Source organism: Chiloscyllium plagiosum, chromosome 11 (assembly GCF_004010195.1).
Source record: "Chiloscyllium plagiosum isolate BGI_BamShark_2017 chromosome 11, ASM401019v2, whole genome shotgun sequence".
Taxonomy (NCBI): Eukaryota; Metazoa; Chordata; class Chondrichthyes; order Orectolobiformes; family Hemiscylliidae; genus Chiloscyllium; species Chiloscyllium plagiosum.
Genome location: NC_057720.1, coordinates 92077580 through 92101316, shown reverse-complemented (window position 1 = coordinate 92101316; position 23737 = coordinate 92077580). Strand labels below are relative to the sequence as shown.

At 43.8% G+C, this 23737-nt stretch overlaps 1 protein-coding gene across 1 annotated transcript in view; it reads left to right on the top strand.

Annotated features, from left to right (window-relative positions):
• Positions 1-22883, top strand: part of LOC122554081 (rab GTPase-activating protein 1-like) — a 338947-nt gene extending 316064 nt beyond the window's left edge. The window contains exons 14-15 of the mRNA XM_043698534.1: positions 18173-18286; positions 22863-22883. Of these exons, the coding sequence (XP_043554469.1) occupies positions 18173-18286; positions 22863-22883 (135 nt within the window). The remainder of the gene's footprint in view (positions 1-18172; positions 18287-22862) is intronic.
• The last annotated feature ends 854 nt before the right edge of the window (positions 22884-23737 follow it).

Sequence of the window (23737 nt, the reverse complement as noted above, 5' to 3'; positions counted from 1 at the left end):
CTAATCTGCAATCTTCTTCCTGACCTCTCCGCCCCCACCCCAGTCTGACCTATCACCCTCACCTTGACCTCCTTCCACCTATCGCATTTCCATGCCCCTCCCCCAAGTCCCTCCTCCCTACCTTTTATCTTAGCTTGCTGACACACTTTCCTCATTCCTGAAGAAGGGCTTATGCCAGAAACGTCGATTCTCCTGTTCCTTGGATGCTGCCTGACCTGCTGTGCTTTTCCAGCAACACATTTTCAGCTCTGATCTCCAGCATCTGCAGTCCTCACTTTCTCCTTATAGGAATATGGGCCAAATGCTGGCAAATGTGATCTAGATTAATTCAGGATATCTGGTTGGCATAGATGAGTTGGACTGAAGGGTCTGTTTCCAAGCTGTACAACTCTATGACTCTTAACACCATAAGAACATTCAATATAGGAGCAGAATTAGGCCATTTGGCTCATCGAGTCTGCACCACCATTCGATTATGACTGGTATGTTTCTCAACTCTATTCTCCCGCCTTCTCCCCATAACCCTCGATCCCCTTACTAATCAAGAATCTACCTCTGTCTTCAAGACATTTAATGATTTGGCCTCCACAGCACAATGTGGCAATGGGTTCCACAGATTCACCATCTCTGGCTGAAGAAATTCCTCCTGATCTCAGTTCTGAAGGGTTGTCCCTTCACTCTGAGACTGCGCCCTCGTGTCCTAGTTGCTCCTAATAGTGGAAACATCTGCTCTGTGGCCATTCGAATGAGGCTTCTTGGTATTCTAAGTTTCAATGAGATCTCACCTCATCTTTCTGAACTCCATCGAGTACAGACCCAGTGTCCTGAACCATTCCTCGTATGACAAGCCCTTCATCCCCCGGATCATTCTTGTTGACCTCCTCTGGATCACCTCCGAGGCTAGCATATTCTTCACTTTTTGAAGTGCAGCTCCTGGGTTAATTATATAAGCAAATACACTTCAATGTTGTCCTTTTCTCCTAGATCATCATCTTAAAATATCCTACCCCTACTCCACAGCAGAAAGTGCTCCTTTCAAACTCGGCCCAATGTTGCAAAAACAAAGTCTATCATTGTTCTGGTCCATGTTTTTTATATTATTCTACTGGATAGAGCAAAAAAAAAAGCACATCTTACAAATTCCTCGTGACAATCCTGCCTTGCAATCAGCAAGTGGACAGACAAATTAAATTCAAGGCACAAGAAAAGTCTGCACGTTCTTGAACAAGCTGAACTGTCAATGCACGTAGAATGATGAATGAAGTATACATAGAACAGTACAGCACAGCACAGCACAGTACAGACCCTTCAATGTTGTGCCGATCTTTTATCATACTCTAACATCAAACTAACCTACATACCCTTCATTTTACGATCATCCATGTGCCTTTCTAAGAGTCTCTTAAATGTCCCTAATGTATCTGACTCTACTACCACTGGCAGTGCATTCCACGCACCCACCACTCTCTGTGTAAAGACCCTACCTCTGACATCTCCCCAAAACCTTCCTCCAAATACCTTAAAATTATGCCCCCTCGTGATAGACATTTCTGCCCTGGGAAGAAGTCTTTGGCTGTTCACGCTCTATCTATACCTCTCATCATCTTGTACACCTCTATCAAGTCACCTCTCATCCTGTTTGCTCCAATAAGAAAAACCCTAGCTTCCTCAACCTTTCTTCATAAGACAATCCAGATAGTATCCTGGTAAATCTCCTCTGCACTCTCTCTAAAGCTTCCACATCCTTCCTATAATGAGGTGACCAGGACTGAATACAGTAATCCAAGCGTGGTCTAACCAGGGCTCTATAGAGCTGCAGCATAACCTCGCAACTCTTAAACTCACTTCCCCTGATAATGAAAGCCAGTACACCATATGCCTTCTAAACAACCCTATCATCTTGGGTGGCAACTTCGAGGGATCTATGAACATGGGCCCTGAGATCCCTCTGTTCCTCCACACAGCTACGAATCCTGCCTTTAACCCTGTATTCTGCATTCAAATTCGACATTCCAAAATGAATCAGTTCACATCTTTCCAGGTTGAACTCTATCTGCCACTTCTCAGCCCAACTCTGCATCCTGTCAGTGTCCTGTTGCAAATTACAACAGCTCTCCACACTATCCATAACTCCACCAACCTTCATGTCATCAGCAAACTTAGTAACCCTCCCTTCCACTTCCTCATCCAAGTAGTTTATAAAAATCACAAAGAGCAGAGGTCCCAGAACAGATCCCACAGAACACGACTGGTCACCGAGCTCCAGGCTGAATACTTTCCATCTGCTACCACCCTCTGCCGTATATGGGCCAGTCGATTCTGTATCCAGACAGCCAAATTTCCCTGGATCCCATGCCTCCTTACTTTCTGAATGAGCCTGCCATGGGCAACCTTATCAAACACCATGCTAAAGTCCAAATACTCCACATCCACTGCTCTACTTGCGTCAATGTGTTTTGTCACATCCTAAAAGAATTCAATAAGGATTGTGAGGCATGACCCGCCCCTCTCAAAGCCATGCTGACTATCTCTAATAAAACTATAATTTTCCAAATAATCATAAATCCTGTCTTTCAGAATCCTCTCCAATAATTTGCCCACCACAGACATTAGACTGATTAGTCTGTAATTCCCAGCATTATCCCTGTATTTCATTCAAACTGTCCTTGATTAATACGTACCTATCTAAATGAGTTATGTTGTGTTTCAATATTTTCCTTACCTTCTCATTCCCCAAAGCCTGTCCACCATCAACAAGGTACAAGTCTGGAGTCTGTTGGATGCTCCAAACCTGCTTGGATAGCTGCAGCTTCAGTAATACTCAATACATATGACACCATGCAGCACAAATAAAGATGAGGGCAGCTGATACATGGAACCCCCCACTCCCTGCACATTCCCCTCCAGCCACTCAGTATCCTGACTTGGAAATATATCAGTGTTCCTTCACTGGATCAAATCCTAGAACTTTCGCCGGAAGGGCATTGTGGATGTCTCCACAGCACTGCAGTGGATCAAGAAAACAGCTCACCACTGCCTTCTTCAGGATATGATTTGGAGATACCAGCGTTGGACTGGGGTATACAAAGTTAAAAATCAAACAGCACCAGGTTACAGTCCAACAGGTTTAATTGGAAGCACAGTAGCTTTCGTCGCTCCTTCATCAGGTGATAGCGAGGGCTCAATCCTAACACACAGAATTCTGGAGATTCATCTTCTTTCAACGATGAGAAACCCCTTCATCTCTAGTACCCCATGCAATATTTCACAGTCCTCCTCCCAAACTACAGTACCCGCTTTGTCCCTGTCTTATTTGATTAGATTAGATTACTTACAGTGTGGAAACAGGCCCTTCAGCCCAACAGGTCCACACCAACCCTCCAAAGAGCAACCCACCCAGACCCATTCCCCTACATTTACCCCTTCACCTAACAATTTAGGATGGTCAATTCACCTAATCTGCACATCTTTGGACTGTGGGAGGAAACCGGAGCACCTGGAGGAAACCCACGCAGACACGGGGAGAATGTGCAAACTCCACAGTCAGTTGCCTGAGGCAACCCAGTTGTCTGACGCTGTGAGGCAACAGTGCTAACCACTGTGCCACCGTGCCGCCCACAATGTGTAAACAGATGTAAAGTTTTCATTAAGAACCATGACACTGTCTTCCACCTCCAAACACAAGCTACCTTCCTGCTCTCGAATTGGCATGACCCATTCCTTTTTTCTCCTCTTGATTTCCCTGATTCACTTGGACATATTTCAGCCTGTCAGCTCTTTGCTTTTTTCTGGTCCTGTTTAATTTCACCCCTGCATTTTCTATCATCCTCTCAGCTTTCTGTGGGATTGGACTCCAGGTATCCAAAATCACTTTCCCTGCTTGAGCTTCCCAACTCTAGCTGCGTTTTCACATCCCGGGCTGAGAGTCTAGATTTGGGCGTGATTGTGAATGATCTCTGATTTGTCCTTGGAGGCCTCCAACTGCCCTGACACTGATTTCCCATCGAGACGCTGGTTCCAGTCTTGGCAAATTTCATCCTGGCTTAGTAAATTCTATCTTTCCACAATTTAAAATGTTTGCTCTTATAGAATCATAGTATCCCTGCAGTGTGGAAACAGGCCATATGGCCTAACAAGTCCACACCGACCCTCTGAAGAGTAACCTACCCAGATCCATTGCTCCTCCCTATTACTCTATATTTCCCCTGAATAATGCCCCTAACCTACACATTCCTGAACACTATGGACAATTTAGCATGGCCATGTCACCTACCTGATCAACTTTGAACTGTGGGAGGAAAATGGACCACCGAAGGAAATCCACACAGAGAATGTGCGAATTCCACACAGACAGTTGCCTGAGGCTGGAATCGAACTTGGATCCCTGGCGCTGTGAGGCAGCAGTGCTAACCACTAAGCCACTGTGTCACTCTTGATCTATCATTATCCCCTTCAATATTTACTTCAAATCAAACATGAATTATGAAACTATTACTGTAACGTTCTCCCACAGATACCGCCTCCACCTATCTAGATTGGTTGTATGAGATTATACATAACTGCCTCGACAGTCTTTCTTATATTAGTACGACCCATAAAGTTCTCTCTTATCATTGATTTCATCCTTAATGACTGAGGATGCTTGTGTAAAGCACAAACAATGCAATAGATCAATGGACCTGAATGGCTTCTTTCTGTGCTTTAGAATTCTGTGCATTATATCTTTAAAGGGGCTAGCTTACTGCATATTGTAAAAATGAAATGTTTTGTGTGAACATGTACATGTTGGAAAGGTTGTGTTTTGTTTTGATGGCTGGGTATCATTTATTTGCCTGGGTGGCCACATTATAACATGTTCAACTCAAAACAGGTTTGTTTTTCAAGTTGGCTATTTCTGTGTATGTTGCTGACCCCAGTCCAGTGAGCGTAAATATCAAATGTGCAACCTTTTCTGGAACATTGCCGTTTCTCCGAACGAGCCAATGAAAGGAGAGGGGGTGGGTGGGTGGATGAATGGCATTTGGTCTGGGTCTCCCTCTTCGTGATTTGCCCCTTGCAGCATCCTCTTTCAAACCTTCTTTATTTAAAGCCCAGGGGAATTGAAATGCAATTTGTGCTAGTTTGGCAGAAATGCCTTCCTTGAGTGCATTTGAAATAGATGAGCTGGATTGCGGTTTGAGGAATGTGACAGTGATAATCTATCACTTCGACTCATTAACTCAGTAACACATAAACCTATCACTTGCATGAAGTTTAATCTCTACATGATTGAACATAGATGCTGCCTCTTCTCTCACTGCAGAGCTCCTTTATCTGGGTTTTCCCTTGCCTCTTCATCAACTGTACCAGAGCCAGAAACTTCAGATACCTTCTCCAAGTAAAGAGCAAGATAACCCTGTATTCTGTACATTCCCTTTCATTAATTCAGCATACCCCAAATTCCTACAGTCAATTGAGTATTTTGTGTTTGGTCACGGCTGAAATTTGGGAAGCATGATAGCTACTTGCATGATGCGTGTGCTACAAAACATAATAACCAGCTTCTCGATGTTGCTGGCAAGGTAAATACCAGTCAGGAGGATTCCCCTGTGTATTTTCAAACAGTGTGAGATCTCTTACATTTGCCTCGGAAGGCGGAGAAGGCATCAGTTAAATGTCTGTTGGGAAAGGCAAGCAGTGCTGCACTCCCTCAGCACCACTCTGAAACATCAGGCTCGATTATATATTTGAACCTAGGGAGTGGGGGTGCAAACTCACAGCCTGCTATCTCAGAGGTGAGAATGCCAATTCCTGACTGAGCTGTAGCTAGCACCAAAAAGCATTCTTCAGCTTTGACCTTGTGCCCTTGGATTGTTACTGGATATTAGGCTCAAACTGGCTCTAACCTCATTCAGAATTCAAGCATGTCATGAATCATCAGAGACCAGGAAGGAGAAGGATACTCTGTCTTATTTTGTTCTCAATGTCTGTGCTACTTTGGCCAATTGAAAGGCTTCGCCACTTCGATCAGCTCACTGAAATGTCAAATATGTTGCCTGTATGATGGTCTGCACCTCTGGGGTCATTTCATTTTTCTCTGCAACCTTCCTGTGCCATGCAATGTTGTCTTTCACACCTTCCATCCTCACCCCTTCCTTTAACCGCTCACACTCTCCCCGAACCAATACGGCAAAAGAGTGCAGATGTTGGAAATGCTTTGCTGGTGAGGCTGAAATTCTTGTTATCTCTAAGTTGTCTATTTCCATGTGCTCCTGAGAAGATTGTCCCACCTTCCATAAATGCATGCTCGTACAAAACACTATCTTCATATGCTAACTCACATCATGTTTCATTCATTCAATCGTTCCCTATGCTCACAAACCTTAATTGGCTCCTGTTAAGCACTACTTTGATTTTAAAATTTTTACTGTGGTTTTCTCTCAATATCTTTACCTTCTCCCTATCTCTGTAATTTCATCCTACCTCTCAACTCTCCCAACTCTCTCCACTCCTTTTACTCTAGTCTCTTCAGCGTACCTGATTTTAATTGCTTCATCATTTTTGGCATGTCTTCAGTGTCCAATACTGGAATTCCCTTTTTACGCTTCTCAGCCTCTCTATGCCACTCTTTTCAGCTTTAAGAGACTCCCGAAAACCTACCTGTGGATGAAGCCGTTCATTATCTAACTACATAGCTCCTATGTCCACCTTGTTGTAAAATTTGATTTTGTCTTAAGATATACGAACAGAATTAGGCCATTCAGCCCATCTATATTTCTCCACCATTCGATCACGGCTGATACGTTTCTCAATCTCATTCTCCTGTAACCCTTGATACCCTTCCTAATCAAGAACCAGCTATCTCTGTCTTAAATCTAGATTAGATTACTTACAGTGTGGAAACAGGCCCTTTGGCCTAACAAGTCCACACCGACCCGCCGAAGCGCAACCCACCCAGATCCATTCCCCTACATTTACCCCTTCACCTAACACTACGGGCAATTTAGCATGGCCAATTCACCTAACCTGCACATCTTTGGATTGTGGGAGGAAACCGGAGCACTTGGACGAAACCCACGCAGACACGGGGAGAATGTGCAAACTCCACACAGAGAGTCGCCTGAGGCGGGAATTGAACCCGGGTCTTTGGCGCTGTGAGGCAGCAGTGCTAACCACTGTGCCACCGTGCCGAACATGCCTGAACCACAGACAGTGCATTCCATATCAAAACCACTTGCTATGTGGAAAGGTTTCTCTCCAGATGCCTTCACTTTTCAAACAAGAAAAATATTTAATTCTAAGCCTTCTCAATCTACTCAATAATACAGTCAATCCTTGAGCCACATGTTTACCCCTTTAATCTTGTTGATCCTATGCCACTTTGCTCAATAATTCACACATTATTACCTTTTTAAATGAGTCCCTAGCTGCTCATATTCCATCAGCAGAACCTCTTTCCTCTTTCTCACTTTTTGGTTGATACCTGTGTGGGGAATGACAAATGAATCATTGCCCACCCATCCAAGTGCCTCTGCAGACCTTTAAGCCAAAAGGGGAAAGTTTAAAGGGAGTGTGAGGGGCAAGTTTTTCACAAAACTTGAGGAGCCAGAGGAGGTGGTAGAAGCAGATACAATAGCAATGTTCGAAAGGAATCGTGACAGGTGCAGGAAATAGAGGGATACAGATCGTGTAGAAGTAAAAGGTCTTTAATTTTAGAAAGCATCATGTTTCAGCGCAGGCATGGTGAGTCGAATGGCCTATTCCTCAGCTGTACTGTTCTTTATTTTTTCCTCAAGGTGGAGGACGCTACCACCCTGCCACAAGATGCTCTTTCTAAATATGCTTCACAAATTTGTTTGTCCACATTGCACAAGGGCCATGCTAATCTTGCCAGTTTTAGAATACTTGCTGCCCAAGCAACCTTTGACCTGGTTTCTGAACTACAATGCTTCAATCAAAAGTACTTGATTGACTACAAAGCAGTTTGATCATTATGTTGTCATCAAAGGTGCCATATAAATTCAGATCCTTTCCTGCCTAACATCAATATTCCTTAGCTTACATCTGCATTCCACATTGAACCATTCACAAAATTGAGAGATTTAAAATTTGTTTGAATATAGGTATTTGCCATTTGATACAACAGTGGCGGACTCTCCATTTTACGATATGGACTATGATATTCTCTGAACTTTTAATTAAGATACATCCTCCAGCTTACACCGGGCTTGCTATTATTTGTTGTGTGTCCCCTCTTACATCTTACTGTAAATCTGTCATTGTCATGGAGAAAATATAGAGAATCACCAGGAGACGTAGAGAGTTCTTCAAGAAGTAGGTATTTTATTTGCAAACAAAAAACCGTGACACTGAGAAAGCAGATTCCCGAATGCCCACAATCCTCAGGGTCCGTGGATTTTTTTTTAATCCTATTTCTGTTAGCTTATCAGCACGTCCAACTATATTAGTCAATATAGTGATATTGACTATATCAATAAGTCAGTGATGTTAGCTCCCATTATCTCTTTAGTTGTACATTCTACTTAATGTTATTCTAATGTCACGGTTAGATATTTATTGCTAACTCTGTTGCAGTGATCTTCCATTCCAGGCTAACCTGTCATGATAGATATTTAGCTATTCCATCTATTACAATAGTCTTCGGTTTCAAGCTGACTCTACTAACTATTAATTAGGTATTTTAATATCATGTCCCAAATATTTATTGTCCCAATCTTGTCACAATGATACTTCATAGAGAAACTTGCTTTATTACTTGTGCTATCTCATCTCGCCATAGTGACCTTTCAGTCTTAACCTTACTCTGTTGATTGGTGTAAGAATGTTCCACTATTCTTATCCCATCCTGTCTTCCACACACCACAGATTGCTAGTGGTCTTCATGCTTTAACCCTTCCCATGCTTTCATGTTCTTTATTTTCCATATCATATGCTGGTGAGACTTCCCAAACCACACTGTCTTGCAGGGCAACTGAAGCAATCCTGTTGTCCTGCAGATTAGGCTCGTTAACACAGAAGTTTCCTGTCACTTCCAGTCACATATGCAGCTGAGATCTGGATTCTGTAGTTTGTTGCCACGTGTAACATCTGAGAGAGTGGCAGTGTAGCCCATGATGGTGAGTGTACACAACACCGGGTTATAGTCCAACAGGTTTAATTGGAAGCACTAGCTTTCGGAGCGCCGCTCCTTCATCAGGTGGTTGTGGAGGATACAATTGTAAGGCACAGAATTTATAGCAAAAGTTTGCAGTGTGATGTAACTGAAATTATACATTGAAAAATATCTTGATTGTTTGTTGAGTCTCTCATCTGTTAGAATGGCCACGATAGTTTCACTGCTTTCACATGTAAATCACAAAACTTTTTTTAAGTTACATTCTCAGGTTAACTGTAACAAATGGTGTCAGCCCAGATAAGATGTTGAAGGTGTTAGCCCCCTGTGTTCCCTGTCTGTGCCATAATATTTAGGCTGATTCTAATCTGAAAAGTGAGTTAACAGAGTCTTACATGGATTCATGCAGTTTTTGAGCAGAGTACAATGTAATTCTCAAGTAAACTCTGCAACTTTGTTCAAAAACTGGGCTTCGGAATGTTTCTCTCGCAGGATCCATTCCTGAATCTGTGAGACACCACCCTCATTCTCCCTGTGTTGTGTGTCTCCTTTTGGTGTGTGCACTCCAGTGATACTACCTCTTTCTCTCGGCAGGGGAGGCATATTTGCCACAGCTGATCTTCTGCAGGTGAAATGCCTTAGCCCCACATCACCGGCAAAATATGTGGGTCTTGTTTACCAAGTGATGGTATTTTCACTGTGTGCCAAGCTGCCTTACTAATCCATTTACAAAGGCCAAGTAATTGTAGATTCATTAAAACGAGCTTGCCAGAAGCTTTCCATCTGAGATTCCTGTCAGCTTAACAGTGACTGTGCTGATGTTATGATAGCTCATTAAAGTAATAAGAAAATTAATGCGCTAATAGCAGAGATCTTCGTCAGTGCTCATTTAATAAGTTTAAATTGGACACTCTGAGCTTTATAGGGTAGAGTCTGGACAGTGTGTACTCTGACAGGAATGTGGTTGAATTCTCTGCCTACTCAGGAGAGAATCTTCTTTGTGAGTGGGCGTTGACTTGATAAAAAGTCACAGATCCCATTCTCACTAACTCTTCTTAAAGACTCTGAAACCCTTGACGTTTCATACAGACACCATCTTCCACCTTACAGACACAACTGACCACTCAGCCACTGTACAGACATGACTGACCCCCCACTGACCCCTGATTTGGACATGACAGATCCCCCACTGACCCCTGATTTGGACATGACTAACCACTTAACCCTTGTGTAGACACAACTGACCACTGACCTGTTGTGCAGATATGACTGACCACTGATCCCTTGTACAGACACGACTGACCACTGATCCCTTGTACAGACATGACTGACCACTGACCCCTTTTATGGACACCATTGACCATTGACCTCATTTACAGACATGACTGACCACCGACCTCTTGTACAGACACAACTGACCACTGACCTCTTACAAAGACACGATTAACCACTGTGACTGTAGAGATCTCATTGCTTCCCACCTGAGGCTGACTGGGGTGATGTGTCTGAGAGACTCCCAGAGACGGGAAGCAGGATGAAGAGGGATTGAAATTGTTGTGGCTGGGGTAAATGGTGAGGCAGTGTCAATGGCAGCCTGGTACATGACAGACATTGGTTTTCCTCAAGGGGGCATTGGAAATGCTGCGGGACCTTTAGATTCTCAAGCAAATGCCAAACATGTTCCTATGAATTCTTACTATGGCCTTCTCAGTCTCTGGGTGCACTAGGTTCTGAAACATAGAACAGTACAGCACACTACAGGCCTTTCAGCCCTCGATATTATGCCACCTTTTATCCTACTCTCCGATTAAACTAACCTACAGACCCTACATTTGCTGTCATTCTTATGCCTTTCCAAGAGTCATTAAATGTCCCTTATGTATCTGACTGTCCTCCCACCGCTGGCAGTGCATTCCACGCACCCACCACTCTCTGTGTAAAGAACCTATTTCTGACATCTCGCTTAAACCTGTCTCCAATCACCTTAAAGTTATGGCTCCTCATGATAGCCATTTCTGCCCTGGGAAAAAGTCTCTGGCTATCCATTCTATCTCTGCCTGTCATCATCTTGATTCGGAGATGCCGGTGTTGGACTGGGGTGTACAAAGTTAAAAATCACACAACACCAGGTTATAGTCCAACAGGTTTAATTGGAAGCACACTAGCTTTCGGAGCGACGCTCCTTCATCAGGAGCGTCGCTTCGAAAGCTAGTGTGCTTCCAATTAAACCTGTTGGACTATAACCTGGTGTTGTGTGATTTTTAACTTTGTCATCATCTTGTACACCTCTATATCAAGTCACCTCTCATCCTTCTTCGCTCCAATGAGAAAAGCCCTACCCCTCAACCTTTCTTCATAAGACATGTCCTCCAGTCCAGGCAGCATCCTGGTAAATCTCCTCTGTACCCTCTCTAAAGCTTCCACATCTTTCCTATAATGAGGTGACAGAACTGGATACAATATTCCAAGTGTGGTCTAATCAGAGTTTTATAGAGCTGCAGCACAATCTTACAACTCTAAAACTCACTCCCCCTGCTGATGACAGCCAGCACACCATACGCCTTCTTAACAACCCTAACAACTTGAGTGGCAACTTTGAGGGATCTATGAACATGGACCCCAAGATCCCTCTGTTCCTCCACAGTGCCAAAAATCCTATCTTTAATCTGCATTCAAATTCAACCTTCCAAAATGAATCACTTCACACTTTTCCAGGTTGAACTTCATCTTCCACTTATCAGCCCAGCTCTGAATCCTGTCAATGTCCCATTGCAACCTTCAACAGCCCTCCACACTATCCACCACACCTTTGGAAGGTTGGCCTTCCTGTCATCAGCAAGCTTACTAACCCACCCTTCGACTTCCTCATCCAAGTCATTTATAAAAATCACGAACAGCAGAGATCGCAGAACAGATGCCTGTGGAATATCACAGATCTCCGAGCTCCAGGCTGAATACTTTCCATCTACTACCACCCAATCCTGTATCAAGACAGCCAAATTTCCCTGGATCCCATGCTTCCTTACTTTCTGAATGAGCCTACCATGGGGAAACTTGTCAAATGCCTTGCTAAAATCCATATACTCCACATCCACTGCTCTACTTTCATCAATCTGTTTTGTCACATCCTCAAAGAATTCGTTAAGGCTTGTGAGGCATGACCTGCCCCTCACAAAGCCATACTGACTATCTCTAATTAAGCTATGCTTTTTCAAATAATCATAAATCTTGTCTCTCAGAATCGTCTCCTAAACTCTGCCCACCACTGATGTAAAACTGACTGGTCTGTAATTCTTAGGATTATCCCTATTCTCTTTCTTGAACAGGGAAATGACATTTGTCACCCTCCAATCATTTGGCACTACTCCAGTGGCAGTGAGGATACAAAGATCATTGCCAAAGGCACAGCAATCTCTTCCCTCACTTCCTGCAGTAATCTTGGGTATATCGTGTCTGGGCTGAAAATGTGTTGCTGGAAAAGCACAGCAGGTCAGGCAGCATCCAGGGAACAGGAGAATCGATGAGATTCTCCTGTTCCCTGGATGCTGCCTGACCTGCTGCGCTTTTCCAGCAACACATTTTCAGCTCTGATCTCCAGCATCTGCAGACCTCACTTTCTCCTATATCCTGTCTGGCCCAAGGGACTTATCTATCCTAATGATTTTCAAAATTTCCAGATCATCCTCCTCCTTAACATCAATCTATTCAAACCTATCAGCCTGTTTCACGCTGCCATCACAAACAACAACTTTCCTCTCACTATAGAACACTGAAGCAAAGTATTCATTAAGGGCCTCCCCTACTACCTCCAACTCCAGGCACAAGTTCCCTCCACTATCACTGATTGGTCCTACCCTCACTCTGGCCATCCTCTTGTTCCTCGCATAAGTGTAGAACAACTTAGGGCTTTTCTTAATCATAGTCACCAAGGCTTTTATATGCCTCCTCCTCGCTCTCCTAAGTCCATTCTTCAGTTCCTTCCTGACTACCTTGTAATCCTCCGGAGCCCTGTCTGATCCTTGCTTTCTCAACCCTAAGTAAGCTTCCTTCTTCCTCTTGACTAGATGTTCCACATCCCTTGTCTCCCAAGGTTCTTTCATCCTACCATGCCTACCCTGCCTCAGTGGGACAGACCTATCCAGCACTTGTAGCAAGTGCTCCCAAAATAACCTCCACATTTCTGTCGTGCATTTCCCCGAGAATATCTGCTCCCAATTTATGCTGTACAGTTCCTGCCCAATAGCATTGTAATTCCCCCTCCCACAATTAAATACTTTCCCCATACCATCTGCTCCTATCCCTGTCCTTGACTGTAGTAAAGGTCATGGAGTTATGATCAATTTCACGGAAATGCTCTCCCATCGTGAGATCTGTCACCTGACCTGGTTCATTGCCAAGAACCAAATCCAATATGGCCTCCCCTATAGTCGGCCTATCTATATTTTGAGTCAGGAATCCTTCCTGGACACACCAACAAAATCTGCTCCATCCAAACTATTTGCAGTAAGGAAATTCCAATCAATATTAGGGAAGTTGAAGTCACCCATGACGACAAACCTGTTCCTCTGCACCTTTCCAAAATCTTCCTCCCAATCTGCTCCTCCATGTATCTCTGTTGCTATTGGGAATCTATAGAAAACTCCGAATAAAGTGACTGCTCCTTTCCTGTTTCTGACTTCCACCCATACTGACTCTGTAGGCTAACCCTCCTTGAAGACCTCCCTTTCTGCAGCTGTGATACTCTCCCTAATTAGCAATGCCACTCCTCCGTCTCTTTTACCTCCCTCCCTATACCTTTTGAAACATCTAAACCCTGGAATGTCCAACAACCATTCCTGCCCCTGTGATATCCAAGTCTCCGTCATAGCCACAACTTCGTAGCTCTAAGTTCATCACCCTTCATCCTGACACGTCTTGCATTAAAATAGACACACTTCAACCCATCACACTGACTGCAACTTTGCCTTCTCAACTGTATATCCTTCCTCACAGACTCTCTGCATGCTGTATCTGCCTGTTCACCAACTACCATATCCTCTGATCTGTAGCTCCGGTTCCCAACGCCCTGTTAAACTAGTTTAAACCCTCCTGAAGAGCTCTAGCAAACCTCCTGCCCAGGATATTGGCGCCCCTCCAGTTCAGGCGCAATCTGCCCTCCTTGTATAGGTCCCCCCCCTCCCCAGAAGGTATCCCAATGATCCACATCTGAAGCTCTGTCTCCTACACCAGCCATGCAACTATGTCTTCAGCTGCACTCGCTCTCTGTTCCTAGCTTCACTAGTTTGTGACACCGGTAGCAATCCTGAGATTACTACTCTGCTTGTCCTGCCTTTTAGTTTCCGACCTAATTCTCTATATTCACTTGTCAGATCTTCATCCTTTTTCCTAGCTATGTCATTGATACCAATGTGTACCACAAATCCTGTAAACTAAATCCGAGACATCCCTGTCTTTGGCACCCGGGAGGCAACATACCATTCAGAAGTCTCATTTGCGACCACTACTGAATTCCCTATGACTATCCCTGTCCTTTTCTACCCCCTTCCCATTTGAGCCACAGAATGAGGCTCAGTGCTCAAGATCTGGCTTTCCCTTGGTAGGTCACTTCCCCCCCCATCAGTATCCAAAGCGGCATGCTTATTATTGAGGGGAATAGCTACAGGGATGACTGCACTGACTGCCTGTGCCCTTTTCCTCTCTTGACGGCCACCCAGCTACCTTTATCCTGTAACTTAGGTGTGAAATACCTCCCTACAACTCCTCTCTGTCACCCCCTCAGCCTCCCGAATGATCAGCTCCAGCTCCAGTTCCCTAACACGGTCTGTGAGGAGCTGGAATTGGCTGCACTTCTCATAGGTGAAGTCAGCGGGCACGCTAGTGGTGACCCTTACCTCCCACATCCTGCAAGAGGAGCACGTGACTGCCCTAGGTTCCATCCCTTCGGCTCTAAATTGCCAGAAGATTTGAAAAAATCTTTACCGTACCAACCCTCCCCACAGAGTGTTTTGTTTTTGGTTAGAGGAGGAGGATGGGTAGGAGACACTTGACATGTAGTGTTTCCGGTTTAGCCGCTGCCCGAATATATCCGTTCACTTAGTTGTGTTAATATGTGACTACTGACTTTAGAGTACACACCACTTTCGTATTGACGAGGCCCTGGTCTCACTCTTGCGGAGAGGCAGGAATTCAAACAGAGTCAGCAGTGATGTGCCCGTCATTCAACCTGCTTCCCCTCCTCCAGAACCAGAGCTGGTAAAAATATGAATCAGACTAATACGTTCAATAGGGAATTGAATAACGGCAGCTTTAGTTGAGTGTGGAACATAGTGAAGAGGTTATGGAATAGTTTGCACTTGTTGGTTGAGTGGCCTCTTTCTGTGCTGCTAAATTCCATGCAATGGTGTCTAATCTTCGTGGGAATAGTTGAGGTGAGATCCTCATTATACTGTGCATGGCATAAATTTGTTCGATGTTCTTTTTCAAATTTCATTTAATTCTTGGACTATAGATCTCACTCTGTCAGTGCAGTACATTTGAATTTGCACTTTGTAAAACATCCGCTCTGACCTGTGCGGTTTCGCTATGGTACCAGTACCTGTGGCTTGAACACGAATTAACAGATGAACGTTGAGGTCTACCTGCTGTTCTCTTCCCCAGTCCCACCAGCTGCTAATTCCATGTGGCTTCTTGTGTGTGGAGCTCCACCTGTTGGTGTGAGAGAATAATCACAAGTTTTAAAATTTAAATACAGAAATTTGGGGCAGAATTTACTGCTTTAGATTTTCTCTGTATGTTCATATAATATATTTGCAGGGTCAAATGTCAGCTCCCAGCCTGAATTTTCCAAAGGTCCAGCAGCTTCTAACCCATGACCACTTCTATCTAGAAGGGCAAGGGCAGCGGATACATGGGAACACTCCCTCAAAGCCGCTTGCTATCCTGGCCTGGAAATATTTCACAGTTTTGCTGGGTCAAAATCCTGGCGGTCTCTTGCAAACAGAACAAAAGCTGCACATGTATCTGAAATGCTGTAAGACCTGGACAATATTCAGCTTTGAGCTGATAAATGGCAAATATTTCTCATCCCACACAGAGCCAGGCAATGACCTAAAGACTGCAGTGATTCAATAAGATATGTCACCACCATCCTTTGTAGGGCAGTTGGTACGGGCAATAAATGCTGGCTCAGCCAATGATACCCGCATCCGATGAACAAGTGAAATAAAAAGTGGGGACGGAGAGCGGGAGATATTGGGGACAGCAGATCAGACAGTGATTGGGAGTGGGAATCAGACAGGGACTGGGAGAGATTGGGGACAGAGGCAATTGGATAGGGAGTGGGAGAGATTGGGGACAGAGAGAATCAGACAGGGGAATGGGAGTGATTGGGGACAGAGGCAATCAGACATGGGAAAGGGAGTGATTGGGGGCGGAGGGAATTGGACAGGGGAATGGGAGATGCAGGACAGAGGGAATCAGACAGGAAAATGAGAGACTTAGGACAGAAGGAATCAGACAGAGGATTGGGAGACACTGGAAGCAGTGTGGATTAGGAATAGAGACAGGAAGTATTGGGGAGTGGGAGAGATTAGGAAGAACGACAGAATGAGGAGTGCAGAGATTTTGAAAGATGCAGTAGATCATGCTTGTCCTACCTTTTGGTATGTTGGGCCACTTTTCATTTTTTCACTCCATTGGTTGGGGGGTTTGCTCCATTGAGAATTTTCAGCAATGTAAGGTTTGGTCATGGACTAAACTTGGGTTGCTGTTTCTTTGATTTTCAAAGCAGTAAATCTGGCAATTTAATTAACTAATTAATAGAATTGGCCAGTAAAAATAGCAGTGCCAACTACTGAAACCTTTTGTTTTTGGGCCTTTCCAGTTATGGAGTAGAGTTAAACTTACAGACTAAGCCCCAAGCCCTGGTTGCTCGGGAAGTAGGTGGGGAATTGGGGCTGAGGTAAGGAGTTAGATTTAACCAATACTTCAGGAAACCTTAGAGGATAGCAGCCAGGTCTTTTCATGACTCTAAGCCTCTTTCCCCGACTCCTGCCAGATGACGATGATGTGCAGCCTTGTTTTTCCCCTCACCTAGCAAACCCACCTCCCACTGCGCAGGCTTCATGAAGCCACTCGCTGTCACAACTCACTGCTTCTTCGATCAGTGTCCACTTCTCTCCCATGTTTGCTGCTGATAAACTCGAGTAAGAACCTGCCTTTGATTAAAGCAGCATCTCCTGCACATACATTCATTTGTAGTCAGGACACTGATTGTAGTCCAGCTAGCAGCCTTTGGCAAGTCACACTGTGGTCCTCAGGCCATCCCATGGACAGGCCTGGATTAGAGGGGTAGACAGAGAAAGATTGAAAACATTACAAACTGTTGATTGTAAGGTCATTACAAACAGGCATGGGTGAAGAAATGCTCAGGTAAGATTGAGTGATATTGGAAGGTATAAGGGTGACTCAGTGGTTAGCTGCTGCTGTCTCTCAGTGCCAGGGACCCGGGTTCAATTCCACCTTTGGGCCTGAGGTGGGAATTAAATCGGGTCTCTGGTGCTGTGAGGCAGCAGTGCTAACCACTGTGCCACCGTGCCATGCTAAAATGCCCCATTATGTCCAGGAATGTGCAGGTTAATTGGATTGGCCATGGGAAATTGCTCAAATTGTCCAGGGATGTATAGATTAGGTGGATTTGCTGTGGGAAATGCAGGAATAGGATGCAGGGTGGGTCCGGGTGGGATGCTCTTCAGACAGTTGGTGCAGACGCGATGGGCTGAATGGCCTCTTTCCGCACTGTTGGGACTTTGTGATTCTAGAGATCCAATGAAGGTCAGACTGAGTGGAAAAAAGAGATGTTGTGGGGTAAAAGGGCTGAACACAGGACATGGTGTCAAAATGAAGAGACAGCAAACAATGAAAGGATTCCTTGAACAGTGCTCCACAAGATTTTTGAGTAATATGTTAAAAACTGTGCATAGTGCACATACTCCCTGTCAATCATACTTATTTCTTATTGTAAATCGCACAATGTTTAATTTATTTCTATTCTTCATACAGGATTCCATTCAGGAAAATGTCATTACCCGTGATATTAATCGGACTTTCCCAGCCCACGATTATTTCAAGGACACTGAGGGGGATGGACAAGATTCGTTGTACAAGATCTGTAAGGTAGGTTAATACAATTTGCTTCTGATGGAGATACGGTTGCAGGTAACTATGGCATGGAAACCCAGTGCATTGACCCACTTTGTGCTGTACATAATTCCTAACTGGTCCAAAAGCTGGTCCAGTTAGCTATATCTGCTTTTCTTCATCGACTGTTTGAAGAAGTGTAATTACTTAGTGTAAACTATGTTCAGACATTATTTGAAATTAACTAATGATGTAGATTGAAAGCCTTTATACTTGCAGTTCAGCAGTAGATATGTGTTTTTATGTGGGTGTGTTTATTTGGGCTGTGCATTGAAACTCTCAGCCCCTGTGTTTTTGTCAAATGTTGGTTGTGTTTAGAATTACACTGCGTGTGAAGGATCTATGTATAGAATTACACTGTTCCTTGTTTTTGTGTGAAGGTGCTGTGTAGAATTGACAGTCCCTGCATTTGTGATCCATGTACAGCATGACGTTGTTTTTGTGTCTGTGTATTGGCTATGTGTGGAATTACAATATTCCTGTTACATCCTCAGCCCTGCTTCCTTTAAAGGCTCTATCCTATTCGCTCAGTTTCTCTGTCTCTGTTGCATCTGTTCTGACGATCTACCTTTTGCAAGAGGGCCTCAGAAATGTCCATCTTTTTCCTCAGCTGTGTCCGACCAATCTCCCACACTTCTGTAGTCACCCCTTCTCTCCCCTCCCAAAACACCAATAGGGTCCATCTAATCCTCACTGTCTACCTCTCCAGTATCTGCATCCAAAGCATTATGCAACACAATTTATGCCATCTCCAATGGGATTCCACCAGATTTCTATAATTGAACTGTTGCTCTGTGTGTGTGTGTGTGTATTTGCTGTATCTGTGCCTTGTGTACAATTATATCTTCTGTGTTTCTCTATGTAGTGTGTATAGGGTTTCACAGGTAGATAAAGTGGACACTGAAAGTGGACAGTAAATACACATATTTCTCCTTGAGGTACGTTAGCAGTGTCCCTGGGAGGCCTGAATTCAAGTCCCACCTAATCCAGCGGTGTGTAATAACATCTCTGAACAGCTTGGTTAGAAATATCCAGAACTCAGCTTCTTAAAAACAAAATCCAATAGAAATAAGGTCCCTGGTGGGCAGTGCTTGTTCGTTGTTAGTTATGTAGTTGTTTAATTGGGTGATTTGATGATGAGTTTTCAAAGTTAAAAAATAGAGCTGGGTTCTGAAGGGTCTTGTTGCACAGTGGTATTGTACCTACCTTTTCCAGTTCAAGTCCCACTTGCTTCCGAGTTGTGTTATAACATGTCTGAACAGGTTGATTAAAACAAAAGCTGGATTCTTCTCTGGTTTGGGACTGGAGGCTGATTTTTGGACAAGAAAAGGAACAGAGTGGAAAGGTGGAAACTGTTGGGTGTGCTAAACTGTAGATTTACAGTAAACCCGTTGTAAGCCTCTGAAAGTCTTTTGCTGCTTGATTCAGCACATGGATATTGGTCTCTTTTGTCCAACCTTATTATATTTCCAACTTTTCCCAATCTTGATGAAAAGTTATTGACCTGAAATGCTAACACACTCTCTTCTTTTCTCTCTCTCACTCCGCTTCTTCACAGACAGTTCCTGACCTGTTGAGCATGTCCACCATGTTCTGTTTTTATTTCCCATTGTTATGCCATGAGGCAATCATTCCTTGTTTTAGGAGCATTGCACTGACTGGCCAGGAGGTGTCAGTTGGCCTGTCACATTCACATTAACCTGCACAGCAATATTGTCAGGAAGAAATAGAGTGTGAACATTTGGGAATAGAGGAACCCAAAAGATTTATCTTACATTTTAATGAAAGTTAATCGCTTAACATGGCAGTTGAATAGTGCTGCACAACTACAGCATGAAAATGCTGGGTTCCAATGGGGCGGCATGGTGGCTCATGGCTTAGTGGTTAGCACTGCTGCCTCACAGCGCCAGGAGCCCAAGTTCAATTCCTGCCTTGGGTGACTGACTGTGTGGAGTTTGCACATTCTCCTAGTGTCTGCGTGGGTTTCCTTCCACAATCCAAAGATGTGCAGGTTAGGTGTATTGGCCATGCTAAATTGCCCCATAACCAGGGGTGAATATGGGGGATGGGTCTGGGTGGGTTACTCTTCGGAAGGTCAGTGTGGACTTGTTGGGCCAAAGGGCCTATTTCCATACTGTAGGGAATTTCATCTAAAAATCTAATCTAAAAGTATTGAATGTAGACTGGAAAATATATATATTCTTGAAGTTTATACATTCATGGAACAGAGTCACTTCTCTTGAAAAATCTATGATTTATATTCTTAAAATCAGCAAAGTGTTCTTGGTGACGAGGCAACTGGTCTAGAATATTAAAATACTAAAATAAGTGGAACGCATCCTGTTTTTATAAACCACTCACCTCACTAGTCTGAAATTCATCCAGACTATAAAGGCACTGCAATATTTTGTCTGTGTTACATACTTGCATTGTTAACATTGGCAAAGATACTATGGGATCGTTCCCTGGGATATTTCCTGGTCTTGGGAACTTCACCAGATAATGAATTTAAACGGGACTTGGGTAAGCACATGTAGGAGAAAAGGAGGATGTATTGATGGGATTAGATGGAGAGGGTGGGAGCTCATGTGAAGCAGAAACATTGGCGCGTATATGTTTGGGCAAATAGTATGTTCCGAAATTCTTCATAATCCTGTATAAAATGGGCATCGGGAGCCCAGAATATTCAGGTTATTGGAACCAAGGATGAGTCTTTCTGTGTATCATCATTCTCAGGGTTTGGATTTCATGGAACTTCAGTCAAAATTTAAGTTTATTAATTGTGCTGAGTTGTACACAGTTTCTGCTCCCATTCTACATACAAGAACTCCGTAGGTAATCGCGCCATCTTTATTCTGAACCATAAGTCTATAAAATATAGGAGCAAAATTAGGCCATTGGGTCCACAACTCTGTTCCGCCATTCGATCATGGCTGATAGATTTCTCAACCCCATTCTCCTGACTTCTCCCCATATCCCTTGATGTCTTTACCAATCAAGAATAAATCTATCACTGTCATAAATACACTCATTTACTTGATCTCCACAGCCTTCTGCAGCATTGAGTTCTACAGATTCACCACCCTCACACTAAAGAAATTCCTCCTCATTTCAGTTCTAAAGGGTGATCCCTTCATTCTGAGGCTGTGCCCTTGGGTCTTTGTCTCTTCTATTAGTGGAAATATCTTCTCTGTGTCCACGCTATCTGGCCTCTCAGTATTCTGTAAGTTACAATCAGATTCCACCCCCCTCTTCCCCAATCCTTCTAAGTTCGATTGAGTACAGTCCCAAAATCCTCAACCATTCCTCATATGATTGCTCTTGTATTCCAGCCCTGTTGAGATGAATGATAACCTTGCAACTGCCTATCCTAATCACTAACTAAACCTGCATGTTAACCTTAAGGACTCCCAAGTCCTTTTATGCTTTAGATTTCTGAAATCTTTCCCCATTTAAAAAATAGTCTGCATTTCAATTCTTCCTACTAAAGTGCATAACCTCACGCTTTCCCACAGTTATTCCATCTACCACTTCTTTGTCCACTCTCCTAGCTTGACAATTTCTTCTGCAATCTTCCCACTTCCTCAACACTGCCAGTCCCTCTTTCTGTGTTCGTGTCATCTGCAAATTTAGCAACAATGCCCTTAGTTCCTTCGTGTAGATTGTTAATGTAGGTGTGATCCCAACACTGACCCCTGTGGAACTCCACTAGTTGCTGACTGCTATCCTGACATAGACCCCTTTTTTCCCCAGTCTCTGCCTTCTGCCAGTCAGCCAATCCACTATCTAGGCCTGTACCTTGCCCCAACACTATGGGCTCTTATCTTATTTAGCAGCCTCCCATAAGGCTTTCTGGAAATTCAAACAGCTCATGCCCTATGGCCCTCCTTTGTCTAACTTGTTCATTACCTCCTCAAAGAATTTTACCAGATTTGTCAGACATGGACTTGCCTTGACAAAGCCATGCTGACTCTGCCCCATTTTACCATGCTCTTCCAAGCAATCTCATCCCTAATGATGAACTCTAAAATCTTACCAGTAACTGAGGTCAAGCTAACTGGCCGATAATGTTTTGTCTTCTGCCTCCCTACTTTCTTAAACAGGTGCGTTAGATTAGCCACTTGCCTGTCCTCTGGAGCCCTCTATCACTTCAGTGATTCCTGAAAGATAACCAGAAATACCTCCACAATCTGCTCAGCTATCTCCTTCACAACCCTGAGGTGTCATCTACTTTATGCATCTTCAGACCTTTTATCTTCCCCAGCACCTTCTCCTTAACGATGGCCACTATCCTCACATCTGCGCCCTGACTCTTTTGAAGGTCTGCTGGTGTCTTCCACTGTGAAGACTGATTGTATCTGTTCAGTTCCTCTGCCCTTCCTTTGTTCCCCATTACTACTTCTGTGGTCTCATTTTCCAATGGTCCAATGTCCACTTTTGCCTCTCTCTTACCTTTTCTATATCTCAAAAATCTCTTGCAATCTTCTTTTATACTACTAGCTAGCTTACACTCATATTTTACCTACTCCCCTCCCCCTTTTTGTTTTTTCAGATGTCCTCTACTGATTTTTAAAGGCTTCCAAAGCTTCTAGATTCCCACTAACCTTGGCCACTTTGTATGCTTTTTCTTTTGCTTTTATGTTTTCCCTGACTTCCCCTGTCAGCCATAGTTGTATTGTCCTCCCCTTAGTATGCTGCTGCTTCCTTGGCATGAATTTCTGCTATGCCTCCTGAATTATCCCCCAGAAACTCCTGCCATTGCATCTCCTCCATCTGCCCTCCTAGGCTCTCCTTCCAGTCAATCCTGGCCAACTGTTTCTTCATATCTTTGTCATTACCTTTACTCAATTGTAATACCATTACACCTGATTCCACCTTCTCCCTCCCCGACTGCAGAATGAATTCTATCATATTTATGGTCACTGCCCTCAAGGGCTCTATAATCGAATCTGCCATATTATACATCACCAAATCCAGAATTGCCTGTTCCCTAGAGGGCTCTACCACAAGCTGCTCCAAAAGCCATTTTGTAGACCTTCCACGAAATCCTTTTCTTGAGATAGAACATAGAACAATACAGCACAGAACAGGCCCTTCGGCCCACGATGTTGTGCCGAACATTTGTCCTAGCTTAAGCACCCATCCATGTACCTATCCAATTGCCACTTAAAGGTCACCAATGATTCTGACTCTACCACTCCCACAGGCAGAGCATTCCATGCCCCCACCACTCTCTGGGTAAAGAACCCACCCCTGACATCACCCTTCACCTTAAATAAGAAGTGTTGTTTTGTAAACCTTAGTTGGGAGTTTTATCAGACTTATAGTATTCCCTTATAGTATTATATAAGGGAAAGTAAAATATAGGTTAGATAAAGTAATTGTAAATAGTCATTCGTTAATTATTCTCTGTTATACTTTAAGAAA